We start from the raw sequence: 24,606 nt of genomic DNA on the forward strand, positions 1-24,606 counted from the left end.
GGGCCTCTGTAGCTCTTATCATGATTTGAATATATCTGTGCGTTTACTTTCTTGATGGATGCTGCCCTTCCTCTTTTGTGTGAGCTCCAAGAGGGAGTGCATCCCTCTCTAGCGTTAAATACTAAATCCCCACTGACTGGGATAGTGAATAGCATTTGGTACTCAGTAGGCGAGCAGCATGTGGAAGTGGACGGGATTGATGAGCCAGTAAACAAGTGAACACGGAACACCTGGCTCGACAGCAGCTTGTGCTGCAGTCCTCACAGGGCTTTGGGATCATTGCCCTGGAATGCTCCTAGGGTAGCTGAACTTGCATGATAGAAAAAGAAGGTAAAAAAATATGGAACATTTACCTAAATTTTCCTATTACTAATAAAAATACAGGAGTCAGATATTGGGGTACCTGATAGATCAAGAATCAGTGAAGAAATGACTGGCTGACCCTCTCTCTCTCCATCTTCCCAGACTGAAAAAGCTAGAGATTTCTCCAAGCCCCTCCCCATCTCTCCTTTGTCCCTCTATCTCAGTCTTCCAAAAATCTCTATGGCAAATTCCTTTCAACTTGATTCAAGGTTTAACTTTATTAGCAGTCTTGGAGTGTCACAGTGCAGACAAATATCCCACAACAGTACAGATAGTGATCAGGGAGTTTTAATGTCTGTGATTCTGATTTGATGAAGCCTTAGAACAAAATTAAGATGTTTTACTTTCTGATTCAAATTCCAAATAATCACACAGAATGCTTCCTAGGTGTTCTCATAGTATGTTGTTTTGGTCAGTGTTGTATTGCTGCAAAGAGACACCATGACCATAGTAACTCTTATAATAGAAAATATTGAATTGGGGTTTGCTTATAGTTTCAGAGGTTTATTCCATTATCATCATGACAGGTAGCATGGCAGCATGTGGGCAGAGATGATGCTGAAGACATTGCTGAGACTTTGACCTTCAGATCTGCAGGCAGCAGTAAGAGAAAGACTGCGGGTTTAGGATGGGCTTTTTGAAACTTCAAAGACCACCTGCAATGTCCCACCTCCTCCACAAGGCTATACCTCCTAATCTTTTCAAATAGTGCCACTCAAATTGATAAAATTTTAAATCTATGGAGCATATGGAGGAATTCTCATTCAAGCCAATACATTCCAAAATCCCTGCCCTCCACAGACTTGTAGCCGTATCATAATGCAAGATGCATTTCCTCCAACTTCAAAAGCTCCCATAGTCTATCACAGTCTCCACACTGTTTAAAAGTACAAAGTAGAGAGGCATGGATGGCTCAGCATGTGAAAATCTGTCAATATAATCCACCATGCAAGCAAACCGAAGGAAAACGCACACATACACACACACACACACACACACACACACACACACACACACACACCACACACACACACACACACACAATCATCTCATTATATCCTGAAAAAGCCTTTGACAATATTCAACACCCCTTCATTATAAAGGTCTTGGAGAGACCAGGGCTAAAAGAACATACCTAAACACAATGAAAACAATATACAGCAAGCCAACAGCTAATATTAAGTGGGGACGAACCCAAGTGATTCCACTAAAATCAGGAACAAGACAAGGCTGTCCACTCTCTCCATATCTATTCAACATAGTATGCAAAGTTCTAGCTAGAGCAATAAGACAGCAAAAGGATATCAAGGGGATACAAATTGGAAAGGATGAAGTCAAATTTTTACTATTTGTAGATGATATGATAGTATACATAAGTGACCACACCAAAAAAAAAAAAAAAAATCTACCATGAAACTCTTGCAGTTGAAAACCCCTTAAGTGATATGACTGCATAGAAGATTAACTCAAAAAAGATTATAGTCTTCTTATATACAAGTGATAAATGGACTGAGAAAGAAATCATTGAAACATTTACACAATGGAGTACTATACAGCAGAAAAAAATGAAACCTTAAATTTTGCAAGAAATTGGATGGTGCCAGAAAACATCATTTTGAGTGAGGTAATCCAGACCCAGAAAGACAATTAGCACATGTACTCAAATATAAGTGGTTTTTTGAACATAAAGCAAAGAAAACCAGCACACAAATCACAATCCCATAGAACCTAGACAACAATGAGGACCCTATGAGACATAAATATATCTAATCTACATGGGTAGTAGAAAAAGACAAGATCTCCTGAGTAAATTGGGAGCATGGGGACCTTAGAAGAGGGTTGAATGGGAGGGGAGAGGCAAGGAGGGGAGCAGAGAAAAATGTAAAACTCAATAAAAATCAATTTAAAATCTAATAAATTAAAAAAATAGAAAAAAATCATTAAAACAACACCATTTACAAAAGCCACAAACAATATGAACTATGTTGGGGTAATTCTAAATAAATAAATGAAATACCTGAATGACAAGAATTTTAAGTCTTTGAAGAAATAAATTGGGAGAAGATATCAGTAAGTGGGAAGATCTTCCTTGCTCATGGATAGGTAGGATTAACATAGTAAAAATTTCAATATTTCCGAAAGCAATCTACAGATTCAATGCAATTCTCATCAAAATCCCAATACAATTTTTCACAGACCTCAAAAAATAAAAACTTTGTGTGGAAAAACAAAAAGCTCATAATAACTAAAACAATCCTGTACAATAAAGGAACCTTTGGAGGCATCACTATCCCCAACTTCAAGCTTCACTATAGAGCTATAATCATAACAACAGCTTGATATTGGCATAAAAACATACAGGTGGGTGAAGATCAAAGCATATGTGACCTCAGGTATAACCGCATTCCTACCCACGGTATTTACTGGGAAACTCACAAACTAGACTATTAACTTTGCTTACAGTGAGGGTAGCCTTGCTTTTGATTGTACATCTGGAAGTTAGTTCCCTGTGGTCTCACTTTAATTCCTAAGCAACTCTTTGATAACAACAACTTAAAAAAATAAGTTCCCTGTGTGATGATTGTACAGACAATGAAGTATAAATTCATGCTTTGAGAAGTATAAACTCATGCTCTTAGGAACATCTTATTTTTTTTCCTAGAGCTTTGTTTTAACCATTATGATTAAATCTACATAAAATCTCTTTTCATTTCTTTATTTTTAAAATTTCATTTTATATTCCAACCACAGTTCTCCCCCCTCACTCTTCCTGCCCCCTGACAGCCTCTGTCCACACAACCTACCCTCTATCAACTCCTCCCAATGGGAAGTCAACAAAGTCTGGTACGTTAAGTTGGGCAGGACCAAGCCCCTCTCCCCTGCATTAAGGTTGAACATGGCATCCCACCATAGGGAATGGGACAATAAGCTAGCTCATACATCAGGGATAGATCCTGGTCTTATTATCAGGTACCTCACAGATCATTTGTTGTGTGACATTTTATTCTTTTGGCTTTTTTGAGGAGCCCCACCACCCAACTCCCAAATAAATCGCACCTGTAGGCTTGGCCTTAGTTATGAGTGCCCAGTCTTAGCTTGACTTGTTTCTTGCCAGTTTTTTTTCAGGGGGGGGTGGGTAAGAGTTCAAGACAGGGTTTTTCTGTGTAATAGCCTTGGAATTCTTATAGATCAGGCTGGCATCGAACTCACAGAGATCTGCTTGTCTCTGCCTCCCAAATGCTGGGATTAAAGGCGTGCACCACCACTACATAGCTGCTTGTCTTAATTTATATTATTCTGACTACCTTTTGCCTCTGGGCTTCTATCTTTCTCTATTTCTGGAAAACTTTCTTCGCTTCTTTCTCTATGGCTGACTGTGTAGCTGGGTGGCTGGCCCCTGATATCCTCCTCTTCTTATTCCCTCATTGCTCCTCATTCTTCTCTCAGATTTCTCCTTCTATTTATCCTCTCTGCCTGCCAGCCCCGCCTATTCTTGCTCCTGCCTCACTATTGGCCATTTATCTCTTTATTAGGACTGTCAGGTGTTTTAGACAGGCACAGTAACACAGCTTCACAGAGTTAAACAAATGCAATGTAAACAAAAGTCACATACCTGAAAATAATATTCCCCAACACAGTCCAAGCTTCACTACTGTCTCCCACATATGGTGGGCCTAATTCAGTACCATGGAGGCTCCACAGCTATTGGTGTAGAGTTCATAAGTTTCCACAAGCTTGGTTCAGCTGTCTCTGTAGATTTCTCCATCATGATCTTGACCTCCCTTGCCCATATATTCCCTCCTCCCTCTCTTTGATTGGATTCCCAGAGCTCGACCTAGTGCTTGGTTGTGGATCTCTGCATCTGGTTCCATCAGTTCCTGGTTGAATTCTCTATGCTGATAGTTGGGGTTTTCACCAATCTGATTACATGAGAAAGCCAGTTTGGGCACCCTCTCCACTATTGCTAGGAGTCTTAACTGGGATCATTGTTGTGGATTCTTGGGAATTTCCCTAGCACCAGGTTTCTCCCTTACCCCATAGTGGCTCTCTCTAATAAGATTTCTCTTTCATTGTTCTCCTGCTCTGTCCCTCTCCCCCCTCGACGATCCTGTTAAACCACCTTGTACTGAATCTTCTTGAAATTCTATCTGTAACAAAGCACCTGACTTCACTTGAGTGGGAGTTCCTAAAAGACCAATGGTCAAATTAAATGAATAGAGTTTTCTAAATCAGAAGTGCAAATGACCAACTTTTTATGTTTAATACTCCTAGTCATCAGAGAAATGCAAATTCAAATTACTTGGAGATCCTACCCTGTCAGAGGGCTAACATCAATGAGTGTGATAATAAATATCAGAGATGATATGGTGAGAAAAGAACTCTTATTCATTGTTGATGGGGTACAGATTAATATAGGCATTACGGAAATCATTTTGGGTGTTTCTCAAAAATTAAAAAAGAACTGCTATATGACCTAGCTATTTCATTCTTTGGCATATATTCAGAGACCTCATATACTGCCATAGAGATATTTGTACCCCATATTTATAGCTGCTTTATTTACTATAGCAAAATAATTGGAATTAGCCTAGCTGTCCATCAACAGATGAGTTAATAATAAAAATGCTATATGTATATATGATTCACTATATATACAAAGAGATAAAGTAAAATTAAATTATAAAATTTACAACAATGTGGATAAAATTAGAATGTATAATATTAAGTGAGGTTAAGCAATCTCAGAAAGAAAAAATTCCATGTATTATTTCTCCTATGTAGAACCTACCCAGTACTGTATGGACAGCACAACACGTAGAAAAGAGAACAACAAAGACTAAATATTAAGGGATGAGGAAGGACTGGATACAGGTAATAGACACATGTTATGAAAGATGATTTAAAGCTAATTATTTTCTAGTTCTAGTTCTGGCATGAATTGTCCAGGTTTGGTGGTGAATAAGTACATCAAAAATATATTCAATATTCAATAGGGAAAGTATTAAATCCAGTATATAAGCTCCACAGCTTCAGAATGCCTATTCCAAATATAGAAGTTCACTGAGATGTATAAACATTGGCTCTGGTTTATTTTGGTGTATGGTGTTTATTTTATTTGCAGTTTTTTAATAAAAAAGTATATAAAATTAAAAATATAGACATCTAGAGAGCTTGCCTTCATAGGTTATTAAAAGTTTTAATGCAATTCTTCTGACTCTGTGTAGCAGAGTGGAGCAGTGTCTTAGCCCTGACTGTGTATCTGAATGTACTTGAGTGAGAATCCCTAAAAGACCAAGAAATGGTCAAATTAAATGAATAGACAGCTGGACACCCTGGAGAGCTTCAGAGAAGTAACCATCACTATTGATTCTTGAGTGAGCCCTTTACTTCTCACAAGATGATCATTCTTGTTTGAAGATATGGCTCCCAAACAGGGTATGGGGTGAGTTTCAATCATAGATATTGATGAGGCATACAGTTCCTGAAATCTAAGATAAGCAAAGATCTGGACGGCAACTAAGGACCTTCAGCTGCCTTTCCAGGACTCAGCCATTGGATTTGTACAAAGCTGATCAACAAACACACAAATCTAATGAGCTGATGGTTGGGTCCACATATGAGAGAATATTTGGCATTTGACTTTCTAGCATTACAAGAATTTTTAGATTTGTGTATTATCTTGAAGTGTTTGGAGAAGTCAAGGAACAAGAAAGGGTCCGTTGGTAGGGGGAGGGGAAAACAAAAATCTTAAGGAAGATACAGTAGAACACAGGTGTCATGAAAAAAGAAATGGGACTAAAGGGGGATAGGCAAGTGGGCAGAGGAATGAGAAGGTGATGAAGAGAAAGAACTTGGAGGAGGATTAAGCAATGCTGAAGTTTGAAAAGCCATAGGGAAACCCACTATTCACAAACTTCATATATTGTTTAAATTAAATTGCCATACATGGGCAATCATGTTTCTCCTAAGCCACAACTGACTAATGATGGGGAAACTCAGCCAATCACATTTGGCTAGGGTGTGGCTGCCTGGGGCAAAGGAAGAAGCACCTGGGGATTGGGTGCCCGCCCCTTGTTTTTTGTCTCTTTCTCCGTTGCGCGTGATTCTTGCTGAGTCTCCCCTTATCCCAATTATTAAAAATTATATCCTTCTTTTTGAGCTGGTCTGGTTAATTCTGACTACCGGTCGACCACGCCCCTTCATACTAAATTAAAAAGTTGGTAGCTAGTGGCATCCAAGAGACCTTCCAAATAATGAAGGCTTTTTGCATTGATCTTAGTTGTCCATCATAACTCTGTGGTAAGAGTCTACTGAGGAAAATACCAAATATATTAGTCACACAGAAATCCACCTAGAACTAGCTATTCAAACTAGCTATCCTTCAGAGAACCAGAAAGTGCTATACAAGTGCTGGAAAAGAAAAGGTAACATACTCAGTTATGAATACTGGGAATTAAAAAAGTGATTGTTCTGGCAAGATACAAGGGGCAGTAGTGGTGTGCATGGTGCGGGGGTAATCAACCACTTTATACTGAATTTAAAGCCTATTTCACAGGAGGAAACTTATTCATTTGACCTCTAAATCTTGCCAAAAATCCCCACTTGAGATACTATAGGTCCTAGGGTAAACCTACTAGTATTATTTTGTTAAATGGACATAGTATCAAGCTGATTTCCAAAAACACACATCTACATCCATAATTAGTAGTTCTCAGTCCTCATCAAAGAAGCATATTTGCCCAACTGAGGAGGTTTCAGAAGAAGTCTGTGTGCAGTGCTCTGCTACAAATGGGACAAAAATATGGCATCTCCATCTTCCAGGTTCAAAAAGCATGAAAGGATGGGTTATAGTTTTATCTTTACTTATTCTTGGAGAATTTCATACAGCATACTTTTATTACATTCTTCTCTATGCTCTAACTCCTCCCAGATCCTTCCCCACTCCGATCACCCAACTTCATGTTTTTTCTTTCTATTAGAAAAAAGACTAAAACATAAATTTAAAAGAGCCAGCATAAAACATCGAGTTCTATATGTGTGGGTAACTGCTCCTGAGCATGGGACCTGCCCTAGAAGACCCAGTATTATTTCATTGAAGAAAATGGATTTTCCTTCTTCCAGTAGAGGGTGGAAATATCTTAACAGCCTGAGGTCAGGAAGGACTTAGGGGAAACGGTTTTCTGGACATGACAGAGTCATGCTCAGGAACACAAAGCACCCATGGTTGCCTACACAAATCAAGCCAATCTACATTCTAGCATAAATATTGAAGGACCACAGAAGTGCCCACTCCTAAATAAGGAGTTATTGGCAGCTGACAGTTTCTAGGGGAGGCAGAGTTAATTTTATTAGGGGTGTAGTCTTTAGTAGGTTGACAGTCCCAGTGGGTGGTGCTACATTTGTAGGTATATGAGCAGCACTAATGGGACTCAGTGAGTTATTAAAACAAAATGACAGAAAGTTGGAAGGGGACACTTAGAGTCGGGAACTCAGAAGGAGTTAGAAGGGAGGATCTGGGGATGCATGAATATGATCAAAACACATCGTATACACACAACGTTCTCAGAAAATTAATAAATGATATATTTTAAAACACAGATATCAAAACACCTCTATTATATTTAATTTTTTATTACCTAACAAACTTAATAAGTGTTGTTGACCTTCCTCTCACATTCATTAGCTGTTAATAGCATCTCGGAGAGGGATAAGACCTTATGAGCCCCTTCCTTATTCATAATTGAATGTTGATGGATGCAACTTTGTACAAGTCTTGTGTAGGTAATTACAGATAGCATTTCACACAAATCCTCTTTCTCTGGCTCTTACATTAGTTCTACTTCTTCTTCCTCAATGTTCCCTGAACTCTGGAGGAGATGATATAGGTGTCTTGTTTAGAGCTGAGCTGGTCAACATTCTTAACCCTTGAAATGTTTGAAAAGATCCTCCAAGTTCTAAGGGGTTTTTCCTTTCACCCAATTTTCTTTATTTTAAATGCTCTTCATAGGTTGAAGCTTTATATTCATAGTCCTGAATCAACCCTTTTGAAGTGTAACCCCCAGACATGGACATAGAATCCACATGCCTTCTGATGGGTTCAGGAGGCAGAGCCATCAAAAATATATGATTTGAGATTAATTTATCATTTTATATATATTTTAAAACACACAAATCATTTTTTCCCTTTGTGGACTTGCAGACTGGTTTAACTAGACATAGCAACGTAGAACATTTAATGATTAAATTCATTTTCCCATAGCAGACTTCTTTAATGGTTGGTGCCCTTCAAATGTCCTCTAGCGTCACAGCCAGGATGCTGGAAGCCATCTTGCATCCATAACTTGAGTTAGCAAGGTATTTAGTGAGAGCTGTCAGGCTGCTTCAGCTGAGTCAGCTGCTAGAGTACAGCACCCTCTAGTGGTCAGAGTTCAGTATCGAGGTATGAATGTCGGCCTATCACCAGAAATAGGTAGCTACAAGTCAGCTTCGCTCCTGTAAATAACTTCACCTTGGGTATTTCCAGCTTGGCGGCTGAGCCTTTACCCAGTGTATTACAGATCCTGACAGAGCTCCTCTGTTAACTCTCTACTACATCTCCATCTTAGGCTCATTATTTTTAGAAACTCAGAATCTCAAACTGCTTCTCCTTTTATTTTTGTTAAGTAGTTGTAGATATTGTCCCCCTTGGGAACACTTCCTTGTTTCTATTTTATTTACTATTATCAAATATAGACACAGAAGATCTTAAGGGGATATTACCTAGAATTCCTATTGAAGAAAGTTAAGGCACAATTCATGCGAGGTGACTGTGGTTCAGGCCAGGAGCAGCCCTGAAAGAGCAGCCCTGAAAGAGCAGCCCTGCAGCCCGTTTGCTATGGCGTTAAGTCAGGCGACTTTACTTCTTCCTAAGTCTCCTCACAGGCCAAGAGAAACCCTGCAGAGTTATAGTGGCTCACAAAGAAGCAATGTGAGCCACACAAAACGCTCACAGTCATTTCCTTGGGTAGCCAGCCCCCTTTCTGCTTATCAGAATACTTCCTGGGCATGGCATGGGATACTTTCTTCATTCTGACTCAAACACCATTCATGGCGCTTGTTTGCGCTCAACTGTGCATTGTCATTATCTGTAACGTCTGGTTTTACAGGCACAATGAGCCACTGGTGAAGCTTAGTCTAGTCTGGGTCTTTTCCAGGATCCCTGTCCTCAAGGTATTCACCCATTCTTTGAGAAGAAAGCTACGGGAACAAGGTATATTCAGATGTGTTTATTCAATAGGCAGGCTAGTCAAGCATCATGGTAGTCTTAGCTGAGTTCAAGATCTTGACTTTCAGCAAGGTCCATATTTTTTAATGAGGACAGGAACCTGGCGTGCCCTGTAGAAGAATGGAAGAAAATAGGATATGGTCAGCTTGCATTTGATTGGCACAAATAAGTGACTATGGGAGAATGCCAATGAAACTTCAAAAAAAAATTGCTTTTTAACAAGAGAGGCGTATGATGTATTCCCAATTTTCTCTTTCTCCAATTCATTTATTCATTCACTTATTCATTGGATATTTGCTGCTTGCTATAATATTCATAAGGGCTACAACAGAATAGAAAAGTGCCTATCGTTGTTTAGAGACCTATGGGGAGGCACTAGAACCTTTCAAATTAATCTCAAATTCATCCCTTCTTCTTTTACTGTTGATGCTGAAAACTAAGTGACTATATGGAAATCTTAGCTGGTGCCCAGGCTAGAGCAGGTCCTTCTAATTGTTCAACATTTCATCTTAGATGATGGAGGCTTGAATCTCTCAGGCCATCTTGAGTCTCATAAGAGCAGCCAATACTAAGATAAGATAAGATAAGATAAGATGATAAGAAGATAGTATCTTCTCTACCCCTCCCGTGTTACCTTTATGAAGCCAGTTCCTCTCACCTAATCTAAATGCTCCTCAATCCTGTTAGTTACAACCTTGTTCCTTAGTTACAAGAATGTTTCTAGAGTTGTCTCTCTAGCCATTGCTTTCTTGACCACACTGACATGCCACACATTTTTTTTTATTTCTTTATTATTGGAGAAGATATGGTCCTCTTTTATATTCACACGAACAATTTCTGGACCCATTGTTTCTTCACTTTGCCTTTAACATTAACTTAGGATGGTGCCGGTTTCAAAGTCACTTCCATAAGCCAGCTATTTACAGCTGTGTGTGCTGTTCACTTAGGCTTCTTCTGCTATTAGCCATATAAGGTTATTAACACTTAAAATTTTAACAATATAAAATCTTCAGATTCTCAATATACTGTCTGTGCTTCAGAGCCAATGGCCAGCACAGACAGAAGACATTTCTAGCACCACAGAAAGTTCTGTCATCATTGCTTTCCTATAGGAGAGAATTGTCAGCAGCATCCCCGAGAAAGAACAGAAGACATATAATGTCCTGACTTAACATACCTGGCAGGCACCTGTTACACATGGGCCTATCATAGCAAAGGCCTGTCTGGTGTTTTCTGAGCATCTCAAATCCCAATATTTAGAGTCAGACTCTGGCTCTAGTAATAGTTACCACACAGGTCATTTTTGGACAACTTCAAAATAATTACATTTTTAATTAAAATATAATTGCATCATTTTTTCTCCCTTTTCTTTCTCTAACCCCTCCCAAGTTCCCTCTGTCCAAACCCCTCATTACCCATTCACTTTTAAATTGATAGCCACTTTTTCTTTAATTATTATTGCTTGTGTATGTGTGGGTGTGTGTATAAAATAGATATATCCAACTGAGCCCATTTTTATTGTTTGTATGTGTGACTTTTAATGGGCAGTCAAAGCAAAGGCGCTACAAAAACCTTAGAACATTGTTTACATTTGAGAGAGACAAGCCTATCTCGAGACTTAAGTGTATTTCTGAACACAGGGTGAAATCTTATGCTTTCAGGGAGCTGACTGTGCCTCTTGCATTTACACGTATTTGAAAGAATACAAAGAGCAAAATGCAATCCGTAGATTTAAAGGTCAAAGGAGAGCATGTTCAGCATTTCGCTCATATTTTCCGAATGCTTCGCTCTAAATAGAGGCTTTTAGACTTTAGAGCTTACACTTGGAGATTTCACAAGTCTCAAGGGTGTTGTGGGGTTTTCCTCCTCCCCGTGGGTGGAAATAATGATGCTTGACCTTAGTGTCAACAACATAGGTCATGAGAAAGTTAACAAGTGGTTCCTCCTGTTCCTCCCCAAACATCTGAGCCGGGGCCTCAACCTGTAGCCCAGGGTGACAGATGAAAGAGCAGACTGGCTTAGAACTCAGATTTCTTCTGCCCTGACCTGCGGTGTGGGGGTGGCAGGCATGTGCCCTCATTTCTGGCATTTTTACACACTGGAAGCACACTCACCATAATAGCTGACTGCCTAGTGTTTGGAGTCTAAAATGTTTACACTCCTAGACAAACTTGGAGACTTTTCTGAAATCATTTAGAGCCCTCCCAGAAGAGAGAATTCACATTATAGAGAAGAGATTCATGCAGAAGAAAGATGACAGTTTATAGCCACGTGAACCAGAGCTGAAGTCTTTAACATGGAGTCAGTTCTAGAATATCCAAGTGTTTCCTGTCACATCCGGGGTCCCGATTATTTGGTTGGAACTCAGAGCATCATTCAAAAAGCATCCTCTTCAGTAAACCTTTCTTGGACCTTTCAGTTAGGAAATATCCCCATCTTTGCTTCGGTCACGTGACACTTTATATGCTACTTGTAGCTGTTGATTGCCACAGCTGAGAAGTTGTCGCATGTGCTCATGAAGTGGGCTTGCTGTTGTGTGTTTTGTTTGTTTGTGTCACAAGCGCATGGGAAAGAGGGAGGGTCTAGCATAATGACTGGCACATGGTAACTGCTCGGTCAGAGCGTAAGAAAACCACCTGTGACACATTGTTTGTCCCAGTGTCCCGAGTCTGGTTCCTGTTCCCCAACCTTAATCGCACCATAAAATCAAAGTACATTGAGTCTAGATCTCATTTCCATGATTATAAATGTTATAAAATACATTTCAGTTCACTAAAACTTATATAATTTACATTTTCTAATTTGGGGGAAGCATTGAAAAATGCAGTTTTAACTATTGTCAAGAATTATTTTTTCAGATCACAGATAGTTTGTATGTTTAGGCATTTTGAAAATCTAGACGATTAGCTGTATTGCTAAGAAAATTAGAGCTTTCATCACCCTATCAATTTTTAAATTATATATTATACCAAATTTATGAAAAGAAACATTTGCTTATTGACCTAGGCTTCAAGAGGATAACAACATTTGTAAAATTCTAATGGTAAGAAAGTTAAGATAAATACTTATAAACTAGATTTTACTCTCACCTGTTTTCAAAGCACAGACTGCATTCATTGGCGTAAGTAATTCCATCCGCCCCACACACAGGGTCATAATTCCTGGGACAGCCCATAGTTGCATCATTGCAATTGGCCTAAATAGAATTAAAAGCAGTCATTTCCTATCATTTCTCAATGCTTGATCTCATAATAAAACATTACATTTTCTAAAAATTGACTTTTTTTCAGTTAGGATCATGATGCTGAATATTGTACAAGAAAACAATAATAACAACAATGAAAGAAATCTGCCCTGGAATCGACAAACCTGACTTAAGCTCAAGTTATGGCCATTTCCTCATTATATGACATCACGAGCCCACTAACTCCTCCCTTGATCTCAGTCACTTCATCGACAAATTGGGATAATGTCAGTTCCCAACTAGGGTCATGGTGCTGTGGGGAGGTTTGATAGAGAAGGAAGATAACACTCAAGCTCCCAGTTCCTGGTGTGCTGACTTCCTTAGGGCAAGCTGCTAGCAGGATAGTCTTCCTTGCTGATTGTCATGAGACTATTTTCATAGCGCACTGCCCTTCTGTAAATGCATTATTCTATTGGGAAAGTCCCACCTCTGAATCGAAACCATCAATTATCCATTCATTGATCTACCCCATAACTGTCTTGTAAAGTTGTTATTCACTCTCCCTCAAGGGAAGAGCCACGGAGTGATGAATCGAGTTAAAGTCACATCATCTGGTGATTGCTGGGCCCTGCATTCCAGCTCCTGGGTGCTACATCATCACCTCTTCTTTTCAGGACATCGACCACCAGCTCTATTTTGCTGACATTCATTCTTCATGGATCAATTCTTGGGGACCCTTCCTTCACCTCTCTAACAGCTTGTATAGGAAATTAGAGAATTAAGAAACTATAAATTATAAGAAATTATAAAATTCTCTTTACCTGTTTTCCCACTAAGTTAGCTGTAGTGTTACCTAGAAAATACAAACATGTCAACTTGGATCCCAGATAAAGAAGCCAGAGCTATTCTATTCTTATTTACCAAAGAATACAGTTTTCATAGTGACTCCTCTGCTTCCACCATTCACTGCCCATCCCTTTATTTCCACAGACTTTCAAGGACACTGGATGGATTTTCTCTAGTCTCTGCCTGCTATGATCTTGCAAAGAATTAAGTAAAATTTTGACTGTAACTGAGCATTTCAGAAAATTTGATCCACTTCCTTGAGAATAGAAGTTCTGTACTCAGAGTTGGAAGCGTTTTTGTGGTAATCATTCCGACACACTCTGGATGCCCATCAGTGTTCTCTCTGCATCCAATAGAGCTTTCATCTCAGTCATTGACTTATAAATATCCGCATCTCTGGGCGTGGGTGGCAGGATGGGAAATAGACATCAGGTCTTGGGATGTAATTAAATTCCTTTTGTAAATAGTGTTGGAAATGGGGCTCTTCTGCCAGCTCAGCATCAGTTTTCAAAAAGCTTTTTCCCACAGGTACCTTACACTGACTGACTCGAGATCCAAACTGTTTTCTGTGTATTCACATAGTGCAAAAAAGATTCCCTTCTTCAGAAGACAAGTCTATCTGATATCAAGGCATATGATGCTTATACACATATATAACAACAATGAAATAAAACTGAATTGGAAAGAGGGTGAGGAGGTATACAGGATGGTTTGCAAGTAGGAAAGGGAAGGGGGGAATGATATAATTATATTCTCCACAAGTTATTTTTACAAAAGCAGATGTGAATGTAGACTAGCATTCCAGAGAAAGGAATCTAATCTGACAGCCCCCGAAAGAGAAATGTTCCCAAAACTTAATTTTCAGTCAATGATCTCTAAGGGAATGAAAAAGATCTCTGAGATTCATCAGAGAAGATGGGGCTGCTGGGGTCCCTTTAGATCAGGAATGTAAATGAGTCTAAAAATTGATGGGCAGGGGCTCATTACAGGCATCTAGTTGTATTAATTACTAGGCTTGAGGTGCAACAAAGGACTCTTTTCTTCCATAAATATTTATCTAAAACAGTAAGCAGTGGTCTTCCCTTTCTTAGCTAAACACACATGTGGTTCTAGTCAAAAGCTCTGCCCGATCAGCAATAAGGTGAAAGTGTTCAGCCATGCCAGTTACAAAACTCAAACTCATTGCAACCAGGATCATCCCCCAACATTCTCATGGTGAGTTTGATGATTCCTTCATCTGCTCAAGCAAGATATATATTTTCTTTCTGAAAAGCCTACAGATCAAACTTTTAATCACTCAAAATATGACTTTTATGCAAAGTAACTGGCAGTCATTGTTTTCCATTTTTTTGCAAATTCAATTTTTAAATTGGCCTTACATAGAGTTTATTAGCCACTTGTAGAGTTAGAAGAGTGTTTTAGATGGAAACCCCTTCTTCTCCTCCACATCCCTAACAAAGTAGCAGCCTTGTCTTTCGATCAGGCCATGGACTGTCTCTGGGCACCTCTTCTCAGAGATCCTCTCCGCATTTATGTTAGAAATGGCTTCTTTCTGTAATTCATACTAGAGAGGCTTCTTTTTCATATTGACTAAATTGCTTTTCTTTCAACTCATTGACACTAGTGAGCTAACACCAGACTACCTAAATTTCCAGGAGATATACTCATTAAAGCCACAGATGAAAACTCTTTACTAATTTTGGAAGAATATGCAAACACACCCACCTGCTAAACTGAGTAGAACCAAGGCACTAAGAAACATAATCTCCACCTTCATGGTTGCAGATGCACGTGCAAAGGTCCGGAGAACTCTGCGCTGTGCTTTGCTTCAGAAACCGAGGAATGGTCTTATAGACAGATGGTAGCACAGGCTCCACCCACTCTGCTGTTATCCTTGGTTATTGATTGACTCTGTGAGGCCTCTAAACTGGGGGAAATGTTATCTGAGTCAGAAACAGGGCAGGAAAGGCTAGACCTAAAATTCTGCCAGGAAAAGCTAGTTAGCTTGATTCCTGACATCCTTTTGGGTTTTGAGAAATCCTCCCCCATTTCCCGAGCCCTGGTTTTCTTATCTGAAGGTGAAATCAAAGGTCCTGTCTCCTCTGAATGGATAGGCTCAAAGACACTTTCCTTTCTTCCATTCTTCCATTCCTGTGTTTTGTTTTCCCCATTTTTCCATTACTGCACATTCATTAAGACTTAATAGACTGCTGGCAGGGTGGGGTAAAAGATAAAGAGGGCTCAGTCCCCTGTCTCTCTGTCTCCAGCTCAGTCTCTCCATCTGTCTCCACCTTTGTCTCTGTCTGTCTCTTCATCTCTGTCTCTGTTCCATGTCCCAGTTCCCTGTCCTGGGGCTATGAGTGCTTACTAGAGTAGTTGCAGGCATTTAGATTAATTGGTTCACTTTCTGATTGCTTCAATTTAGACATTTGAAAATTGATATCACAGTAATAACTAACTCACAGGATTGATCCTGCATTAACTGCTATGTACTGAGTGTCTGCCATGCAGGGTGTTATTTCTCTATTTTCTTCCATGTTTCTGCCTGTCTCATGAGTAGAGACTTTCATCACTTTGTTTCAGACTATCTTTTCCAGGGTGTTGATACAACAAGCAATCATGACAAATGAAGTAATGTCTCCCTTTGCCACAAAGGGTAAGTTTTCTACTGTCTAGAATAATTAAGAACATATTTTAGAGCAGCACTAATGTGGGGTTACTGCCCTCTTAAAATGAGCTGGACTTTTTTTTTTTAAGTTTGGTGTCCTTTTCTCACAGCCCAGGACACTTTGTACATAGATGTCATATGGTTCTGCTTACATCACCTTTAGGAAATTGGAGTTTAATACAAATATTGATACTTTAACTATTGTTACAAAATAATTAAGTCATTTGCCTGACCTTGGTACCTGACTTATGTCAACATCCCCAAATGGTGACTGACTAACGTTTCAGTTAACCAGTAGCGTAACAGTTCAGACCTTCTTCAAGTCTTCAGAACCATTAAACACTACCCGTCTTTTGAGATATACCAGTGGATAAAAAAGATGTGGAACTCTATGTTTCATGGAGTTTCCATATGTTTTAGTTGAGGGAGATATAAACTAGGCAATAATAAAAGGTTTTAAAAGTCAGATTATGATGAATTTATGGAAACGATTAGAGAGACGTTCATGAAAGGTAAGGCTATTTATGAGAAAGTGGCGAGAATAGGCATTGATGAATAGGTGGCAACCAAACAGTAGGAAGTGAGGAGTTAACTATGGGCAAATCTATGAGTATCCATCCCAGGAAGAGAGAATTGTCAGGGTTAGGTTCTGAGCATGACAGTTCACTTTGAGGGAAGTAAGAGAGGACAATGGGGTGGGATGTAAAGGTAACAGTAAGGGCCTGAGTCATGAAGGGGCATGCAGGACATTGTAAAGGTATTGATTTTCATGAATGAGAAAATTTGGGGATATGAAGTTTGATATCTCCCTCAGGACATCCTATAGACATCTCAAATGTGGCATACCCTGTGCTACATTTTAATCACTTAGCACCCTTAAATATTTTTCTTCATTCTCATCCCTGTTTCTCTTTATTTCAAAGTAATTGCTCTAATCAAAACCTTACTGTTAATCTTGATGGTTCTTTACTAGTTACCAACATCTACAATTTTATCTCGCCATTCTCTCTCCCTCTCCCCCCCCCCTCTCATATGCCCAAAATTTATACACACTCGCAGTCATGTTTAAGATTGCACCTTAGATGACACTACGTCATCCACTTGCACCAGTTCCACCAGGTACCTCCCAGTGTCCTGTTTCTCCAGAGCTCTGTGCATGCAACAGTCTCTACGGAATGCAACTGTGGCCATGATTCTCTCCAGTCCTCCATTCTTTGAGATCCCTGGGATGGATGTAGACTTCTCTCTACTTCTCTTGCTTTTTCTCTAGGTGGCATCCTTCTTAATCCCTCAGCCATGTTGGTCATTTCCTTGTTTTCCCTAGATAAGAATAGTCAAATATAACACCTTCATTCAAACCTTAAGATGTGTTAAATATTTTCTCATGAGTCTTCCTTATGTCATCCTTCATTTACATTCAACACTCCAGTTATATATTTAATGATATTCCTCATATAAATTAAAATAATTTTAATTCTATTGGCTGTAGAGATGAATTGAAGATTTAAGAGTACTTGCTGCTCTTCCAAAGGACCCAGATTAAATTCTCAGAGGCCACACTTCTCCTCATAATTATCATATTATCATATTATTATATTATAATAACTCCAGTTCTAGTGACTCTGAAGCCTTCTTCTGGGCTTACATGCCTCAGGCACGAATGTGGTGTACGGACAGCATGCAGTCAAAAAAACCAAAAGAGGAAAGAAAAAGAAAACCTCATATACATAGCAATTTAAAAAATGAAATCTATAACCCCTTATAAGACTGCTAGAAAAGATATTCTAACTTTTAGGGAACAAATATACTTGTTTTGCTTTAGCACCTAGCAAAATACCTGCAAAATATTGGGTATTAAATAAATATTTTATGAAAATGCACATTCAGTAAAATATAAATATTCTGATTTTTTTCAAAGATCGGAGTTTCTGTCTTGCTCATTCCTGTGTTTTCAGTCTTTTCCATTTGGTATTTCATTCTTGGTCCATTTAACAGTTTATTCATTCAAGTCTTGATATAATGAAAATATTGTTTTCTTCTATCTGTAAACTCTCATTTGCATATGTGGGACACGGATATGTTTTTTTTGTCACCATACAGTATTGGTTGAATCGGTAAAATTCTTGTTATTCATCTCGTGACATCAACTGTGTAGTGGCCATATTGCTGGCAAGAAAGTTCCAATGGCCACTGTCGAGGAGAGTTTATATTTCAAAAAAAGGATTGTTTCTTTTGTTCCAGAAAAGTAAGGAAAGGTCTTGTAGTGGGAGGGGGAATTGTTTGCCATCTTGTGCTAGGCATCCTTTAAGTAACAACAGTGGCTTGGCAGTCACAGCATTCGGATTGAGGCTGGCTGATTCTAGAACCTGGACAGTGATTTTGACACTCTTTGACTCTGAATCCATAGGAAAAAAGTCATGTTATGATGGATTGATGAGCAACATCAAGAAGAAAGAAAAATCGGTTTTACAGCTTTGTATTTTGATTCTATTCCGACTCATAACTCAATCGTCCTCACCTGTCCTTGGGAAACATTTCACTGCTGTGTGAATTCCAAATCATCTTGTGATTGTGAATGGTACACCGTGGGACATGGTTCTGGTTAGAAACTGGCCATGGAATGGAGGTGGGAGAAAGTGAAGAAAGACATGTTGAAGAGAGTGAAGAAAGCCTGTGCAGAAGTCAAGGCAGACTTGGTTTCAAGACTAAGTCTACTATTTTACCTGTGGGGTGACACTATTTCCTCACAGGTCAAAATACATTTGTTTGGTTAGAGAATAGACTTAGAATGTGTACTTAAATATTGCACAAAGATATTTGTTCTGGAATTACAATTACTGGCTGATAATAATAGCATCCTTCTTCTGCGGGTTGGAGCAATGGATATGTATTTAGGCTTCTTATGCTCAGTGTCTGGACAGAGTAACAGTTGTTGATTTTGGAGGATGGTACAGGCTTTGACTGGAACAACCCGGATACTCTTGTGCTCAGTCTATGTCATGTTTAGAACGCTTCCATTGTCTAGCCTTCTGGAAATCTCTTCCCCTTTCTTAGCTCTTGGCATACATTGGGAACTCAAATATGACATGACCGAGTCCCCGCTGATGAAAGGACTGATTATATACATGAACAGAGAATGATGACAACCATTAGGAGAATTCTTTCAATTGATGCTGATGAAAGTTGCTGGAATGAGGATGTCGGGAAGGTACCTGCTGATTTTCACATCCTGTATAAAAGTTATTGTGTAAGGAAAAGAGAGACGTCAAGCTGAAATTGTTTGGTCTGACATTTGACATGTCCTTGACATAGCCAAGTCCTTTTGATGTTTGGTTGGTTGGTTTTGCTTTTCAAGACAGGCTTTCTTTTTGTAGCTTTGGTGCCTGCCCTGGAACTCGTTCTGTATACCACGCTGGCCTTGAACTCACAGATCAGCTTTCTTCTGCCTCCCAAGTGCTGGGATTAAAGGTGTGCGCCACCACCGCCCAGCCTGATGCTTGTTTTTTGAGACAGGGTCTCCGACAACACAGCCTGGCCTCACACTATATAACTAAGGCTGGTCTTGGGCTTCATATCCTGCTGCGTCCAGCTCTTGAGTGCAAGGGGGTTATCAATACGGGAATGACCCAGCCATATCTTAACAACATTCTTAGTTTTCATTATTCAAGGAGCTTCATAACTGTTTAGACTCCTCTTCTCTCTCACTCCTCTCTCTCTCTCTCTCTCTCTCTCTCTCTCTCTCTCTCTCTCTCTCTCTCTCTCTCTCTCACACACACACACACACACACACACACAGAGAGGCTTGAATGCCCATGTAGAGTTCAGAGTTGAACCTCAGGTGCCCTATTCTAATAGTTTCTGCCCTCTCGCTTCTTCCTTTATCCTTTATCCCAGCAATTGTGCTGTCTCTGCTTCCCCTAACCCACCAACACCTGTGCTGGGGATTTGATCTAAGGTTTCATATTTATGAGTTGAGCTCTCCTGTCCTTTGAGCCATATCCCCACCCCATCATTTTTCTTATGTGGACTTGGTTCTGTCTCACTGATTATTCTGGAACTAGCCCCAGAGATTTTTAATGGCTTATCTTCTAAATCTTAGAAGGATATCTGGGGCACTTGATTGGATCAGTAATGTTTTTTTCCACTTCATGGTCTCTCATGGAAGTTTATAAAGTTATTGCTTTGTGATATTTTATATCCACTGCATTATTCCCATCATCCTGACAAATGTAACTACTATTGCTGGGAGTTCAACCACCCTGAGGTCGAACTCATTTTCATATCTTAATCCCTGTGTCACTTTTATTCCCAGTTATGAAGAAGGAAACAGAGGCATTAGGATCTCGGTTCTCTCATTTCTGATCATGGAGATCTAGCCGACCTTATATAAAACTGAGCTTACCGCCATGATGAGAACACTGACCTAGATTTCAGGAACCAAGTTTCCTAGTCTCCTATTGTCATTGACAGTCAGTCTGATTTTTTTTTTAAAAAAATATTTGTTTTTATTTTTAACATGTATGAGTGCTTTGACTGCATGTATGTATATATGTATAAAAATCCCATTACACTTAAATGCCAGAAGAGGGAATCAGATCCCTTGCCACTGGAGAAAGAGAGAGCTCTGAGCTGCCATCTAAATGCAGGGAATTGAACGTGGGTCCTCTGTAAGAGCAGAAAGTATTCTTAACCACTGAGGCATCTCTCTAGCCCCAACCTGTTTTATGCTTTAAAGATATTACATATATTATAAACACTTTCTAATGAGATGCTTACATTTTCATAGGCTCCATGACAATTTTTAATATTGAGTCATGTTTGACAGTATTTTCATTTATTTTTAGCTTTTTAATAAATGAAAATATTGCTAAACAGTTCACCCATCATGAAGAAAATCAATTGATTCTGATGTCAATAGAATTACAATTGAACTTTTAAAATATGGATTTGGGGATAATTTTTAATGACTAAACATACAACCTTTCTCCCTATGCAATACAACATTACTTTTTTTTTGTTTTGTTTTTTGTTTTTCGAGACAGAGTTTCCCTGTAGTTTCTAGAGCCTGTCCTGGAACTAGCTCTTGTAGACCAGGCTGGCCTCGAACTCAGAGATCCGCCTGCCTCTGCCTCCCAAGTGCTGGGATTAAAGGCGTGCGCCACCACCACCCGGCAATGCAACATTACTTTTGGTAGAATCCATTTGGCCCATATATGTGTGAATGAGTGGATATTATCTATCTTTGCTGAGATACCAGGAGATGCTAGGCAGGAAGAAAAGGAATTAAGGACCCCTGAAGACATCTACTTCTGGGTCATGCTTAGGAAAATATTGGTATCAATACACCAGTTTCCTCTGAGTCAAATGTTGTGATCAGGGGACAATAACTTCCTGGTAGAAAGAAAGATTTTTACAAGGAGATAGATTTTCAAAGGGAAAATCTTGTAGCTGGTGGTACTGTCTTACAAGTTGCTGGTCTTCGATGACTAGACTGGAAATAAATCAACAGAAGCCTTTCAGGAAGTGATAAGGAGTCCTAAGCCATTGTCACCAATGAGCCAATGACAAGGTTTTAAACTGGACCAAAGTTAACCAAATCAAAAGGAAACGTAGCTGCAACAAATGGTGTTAATTATTCATTTCTGACTTAAAGCTAACTCAACTAGACGGTGAAGGGGCAAATGCTAAATATACCCTCCTCGTTGGCCCCAAATGATGGAGCGCTACTTTCATGCAGTTTTTCACCCTTTCAATAAAAAGAAAAAAATCCTTTTAGTCTCCAGTTCTCCATTGTCCCCAACCTGTCCAGGCAGATGTCCTTTTGCTAATATTCTATTAAAGCTGTAGCTCATTTTTCCTTTCTCTTCTTTTATCTCCTTTTCCCAAATACTAGTCAAGTCTCTAAGCATGCTTGCCCTGCCACTCCGGATATTCTCCAGATCTCTGGTGACCCTCCTCCACAGCTGCTCAAGGACTTCCTAATTTCTAGACCCCCCCTCTTTTTCTCATTTCCCCCTTCTTGTGTCTATCTATAGGGCTTTCTTTTTATATAATGCCCCTGGCCCGTCTGTCGTCATTCTGTCCCTCACCACTGCCCCACCTTTGTTAATATTGTACACATCAGGTGGCAGTTACCCTTCTACTCTGTCTTTCTTTGCTATTGCCAGCATGTTTTTGACTCTGTAAAGATTGCTAACGTATGAGAAAAACACCTCAACCTATCCCTTCGATAAGTTGAGCTTAGCTATTAAAGCTATGCACTTAACTTAGAATGTAAAGCTGATTACATTAGATGTGCATTGCAAAGCCAGGTTGCTTTTATTGCTTTCTTAAAGACAAGTGAAACTTAAGGAGACTGCGTACATAATGGAACAAGTATTTGAGTGGAATTGTTTGAAATCATCCCAGGGCCTTTATTAACTTGGTTACAATACCTGACAAAATGTTAGTCTCTTTGAAGATAAGTAGTATTTTCAGAACAAATTAGTACCAAGAAAAAAAAATCTACTACCAGGTTTAGGGGATGCAAACACTATAAAAACATTTCAACATTACCATTGTAAGGTCAAACACATGTTCCAACATGGTTTTCTAGTGTCTGCAGCTGTTCCCATGAATAAATATAACTATGTTTTTCCTAAGGTATTGGGCAGGATAATATTCATGCTTCTAACTCTCATACTGAGGTTTAAGTACTGTGGATCTACCGCTAGTCATCCAACCAAAATGTAATACTTCAGATAGTGGGAAACAGTGGATCCCCACACAGAACTAACATCTCCATGAGTGATAGAGTTTGCTAGTCTTGTAACTAACAGCAAGGTTAGATGAACCAATGGCAGGCAGGACCTGGCACAGGTGGACAGCAATGGATATTGTTGTTTAGTTTTTCCTTACCTCAAGCAAACGAAACAAGAAGGAGAACTGAAAATAGTAAATGCAGTTAGTTACTATTCCTGAGTCAGAGGCCACTCGTAGCAACTCTTGGTGACCTTCAGGTTAGATCAAACAGTATTAAGGATAAATACTTGTTTGTTGGTTGGCCAGAAAGGGCAAGCTCTGCTTCCATGCCCCAGGCCAGTGTCACCTTGAGATAAAGGCAGTTTTGAATCTCTTCAATAAAATGTACAAGGAGCAAAGGTCCCTTATTCCTGAAGGTGTCTATTTACTTACATTCAATTTAAGATGCAGCCTTTCTCTCCCGCTTTGAACTCTTGAAACTGCCGTTTATCTAATCTTTGACCTCAGAGTAATTCTATTTGTCTCTATGATACAGCTTCATATATTTGTTAGTAATTTCTAAGGTCCACCCTAAATTCTCTCTTCTTTGAGAAGACTTAGCCTAGCAAGCACTCCTCAGTTGAAATTATTTTAAGTGTTTTATCTGGAGAGTGCTAATTTACTCTTGTGCTTTTGAAGAGGAATGCTATCCCAGAGCAATGCAGTGCTAACATCACACCTGTAACTCTGACCAATTGGAGCTCTAAAGAGATAGGAAGCTTGGCATTGCTGAAAAGAGACACAATTAAAAAGGGCTGTGAGATGGGAAACGGGTGTAGTTTTTTGGAGACGGCCATCAGTCTCGATTTGTTCATCCGTTCATTCTCTGTTATACATGTCTCCATGAGGAAACATTAGATTGAGAGTTCTGATTGCTTTCAATTTATTGTCTCTAATAAACTAAACTGAATGAGACGGTGACTTTTATGTTTAGAATCAAGTCAATCACCCATGTTGTTAAATAACAACATTGTGTGTGTGTGTGTTGTGTGTGTGTGTGTGTTGTGTGTGTGTGTGTGTGTGTGTGTGTGTGTGTGTGTGTGTGTGTGTGTATTTTGGGGGTTATCTACTCACTCTAACCATATCACACAGTGGACAACAAAGCACATGAAAAAATCCAGGAGTTTCTTATGTGCTCCTACCTGAAAATCTTCCTTGGTCATTTCCACACATAATCAGACACATTTTTTATGACTTTATTTTTCTGCCTCTGCCCAGAAACCAAAGAGCAAGTTAGTTTCTTGTCTACAGAAGAACCACATAGCATCTCAGCCCCAGTGATGTAATGGCCAACAGGTGCTTTTCAGACTATCACCCTCTACAGACAGTTCTTTTAGTTATTTATTTTTCCAGATGAATTGTGGAACCATCTGTTGAGAGACGAAGGCTCTCATCACACTGCAAGATGACCAGAAGCCCAATTTGTGGGGAGGAGAGTCGACAACTCAAAGCCTGTCTGTGTGACTGTGAATTAAGCTTCCCACTCAGGACTCAGCTTCC

General features: G+C 39.4%; 1 protein-coding gene across 1 annotated transcript; it reads right to left on the minus strand.

Annotated features, from left to right (window-relative positions):
- Positions 1–9,614: 9,614 nt before the first annotated feature.
- On the minus strand, positions 9,615–15,494 carry Spink1 (serine peptidase inhibitor Kazal type 1). The gene is made up of 4 exons (XM_038332020.1): positions 15,384–15,494; positions 13,634–13,665; positions 12,718–12,824; positions 9,615–9,738 (listed from the first exon to the last, which is right to left on the minus strand). Exons 1-4 carry the CDS (start codon positions 15,433–15,435, stop codon positions 9,693–9,695), a joined length of 237 nt encoding a protein of 78 aa, XP_038187948.1. The 5' UTR covers positions 15,436–15,494; the 3' UTR covers positions 9,615–9,692.
- Between the last annotated feature and the right edge of the window lie 9,112 nt (positions 15,495–24,606).

The sequence above is a fragment of the Arvicola amphibius genome, chromosome 5 (genome assembly GCF_903992535.2).
Source record: "Arvicola amphibius chromosome 5, mArvAmp1.2, whole genome shotgun sequence".
Lineage (NCBI taxonomy): Eukaryota > Metazoa > Chordata > Mammalia > Rodentia > Cricetidae > Arvicola > Arvicola amphibius.

Excerpts from the sequence above, each read along its gene's own strand:
- Spink1 (XM_038332020.1), bottom strand. The coding sequence starts at position 15,435 with ATGAAGGTGGAGATTATGTTTCTTAGTGCCTTGGTTCTACTCAGTTTA. Across the intron at positions 12,825-13,633 it reads CTAACTTAGTGGGAAAACAG|GCCAATTGCAATGATGCAAC; the intron begins GTAAAGAGAATT and ends AATTCTATTTAG. Across the intron at positions 9,739-12,717 it reads AGTCTGTGCTTTGAAAACAG|GGCACGCCAGGTTCCTGTCC; the intron begins GTGAGAGTAAAA and ends ATTCTTCTACAG.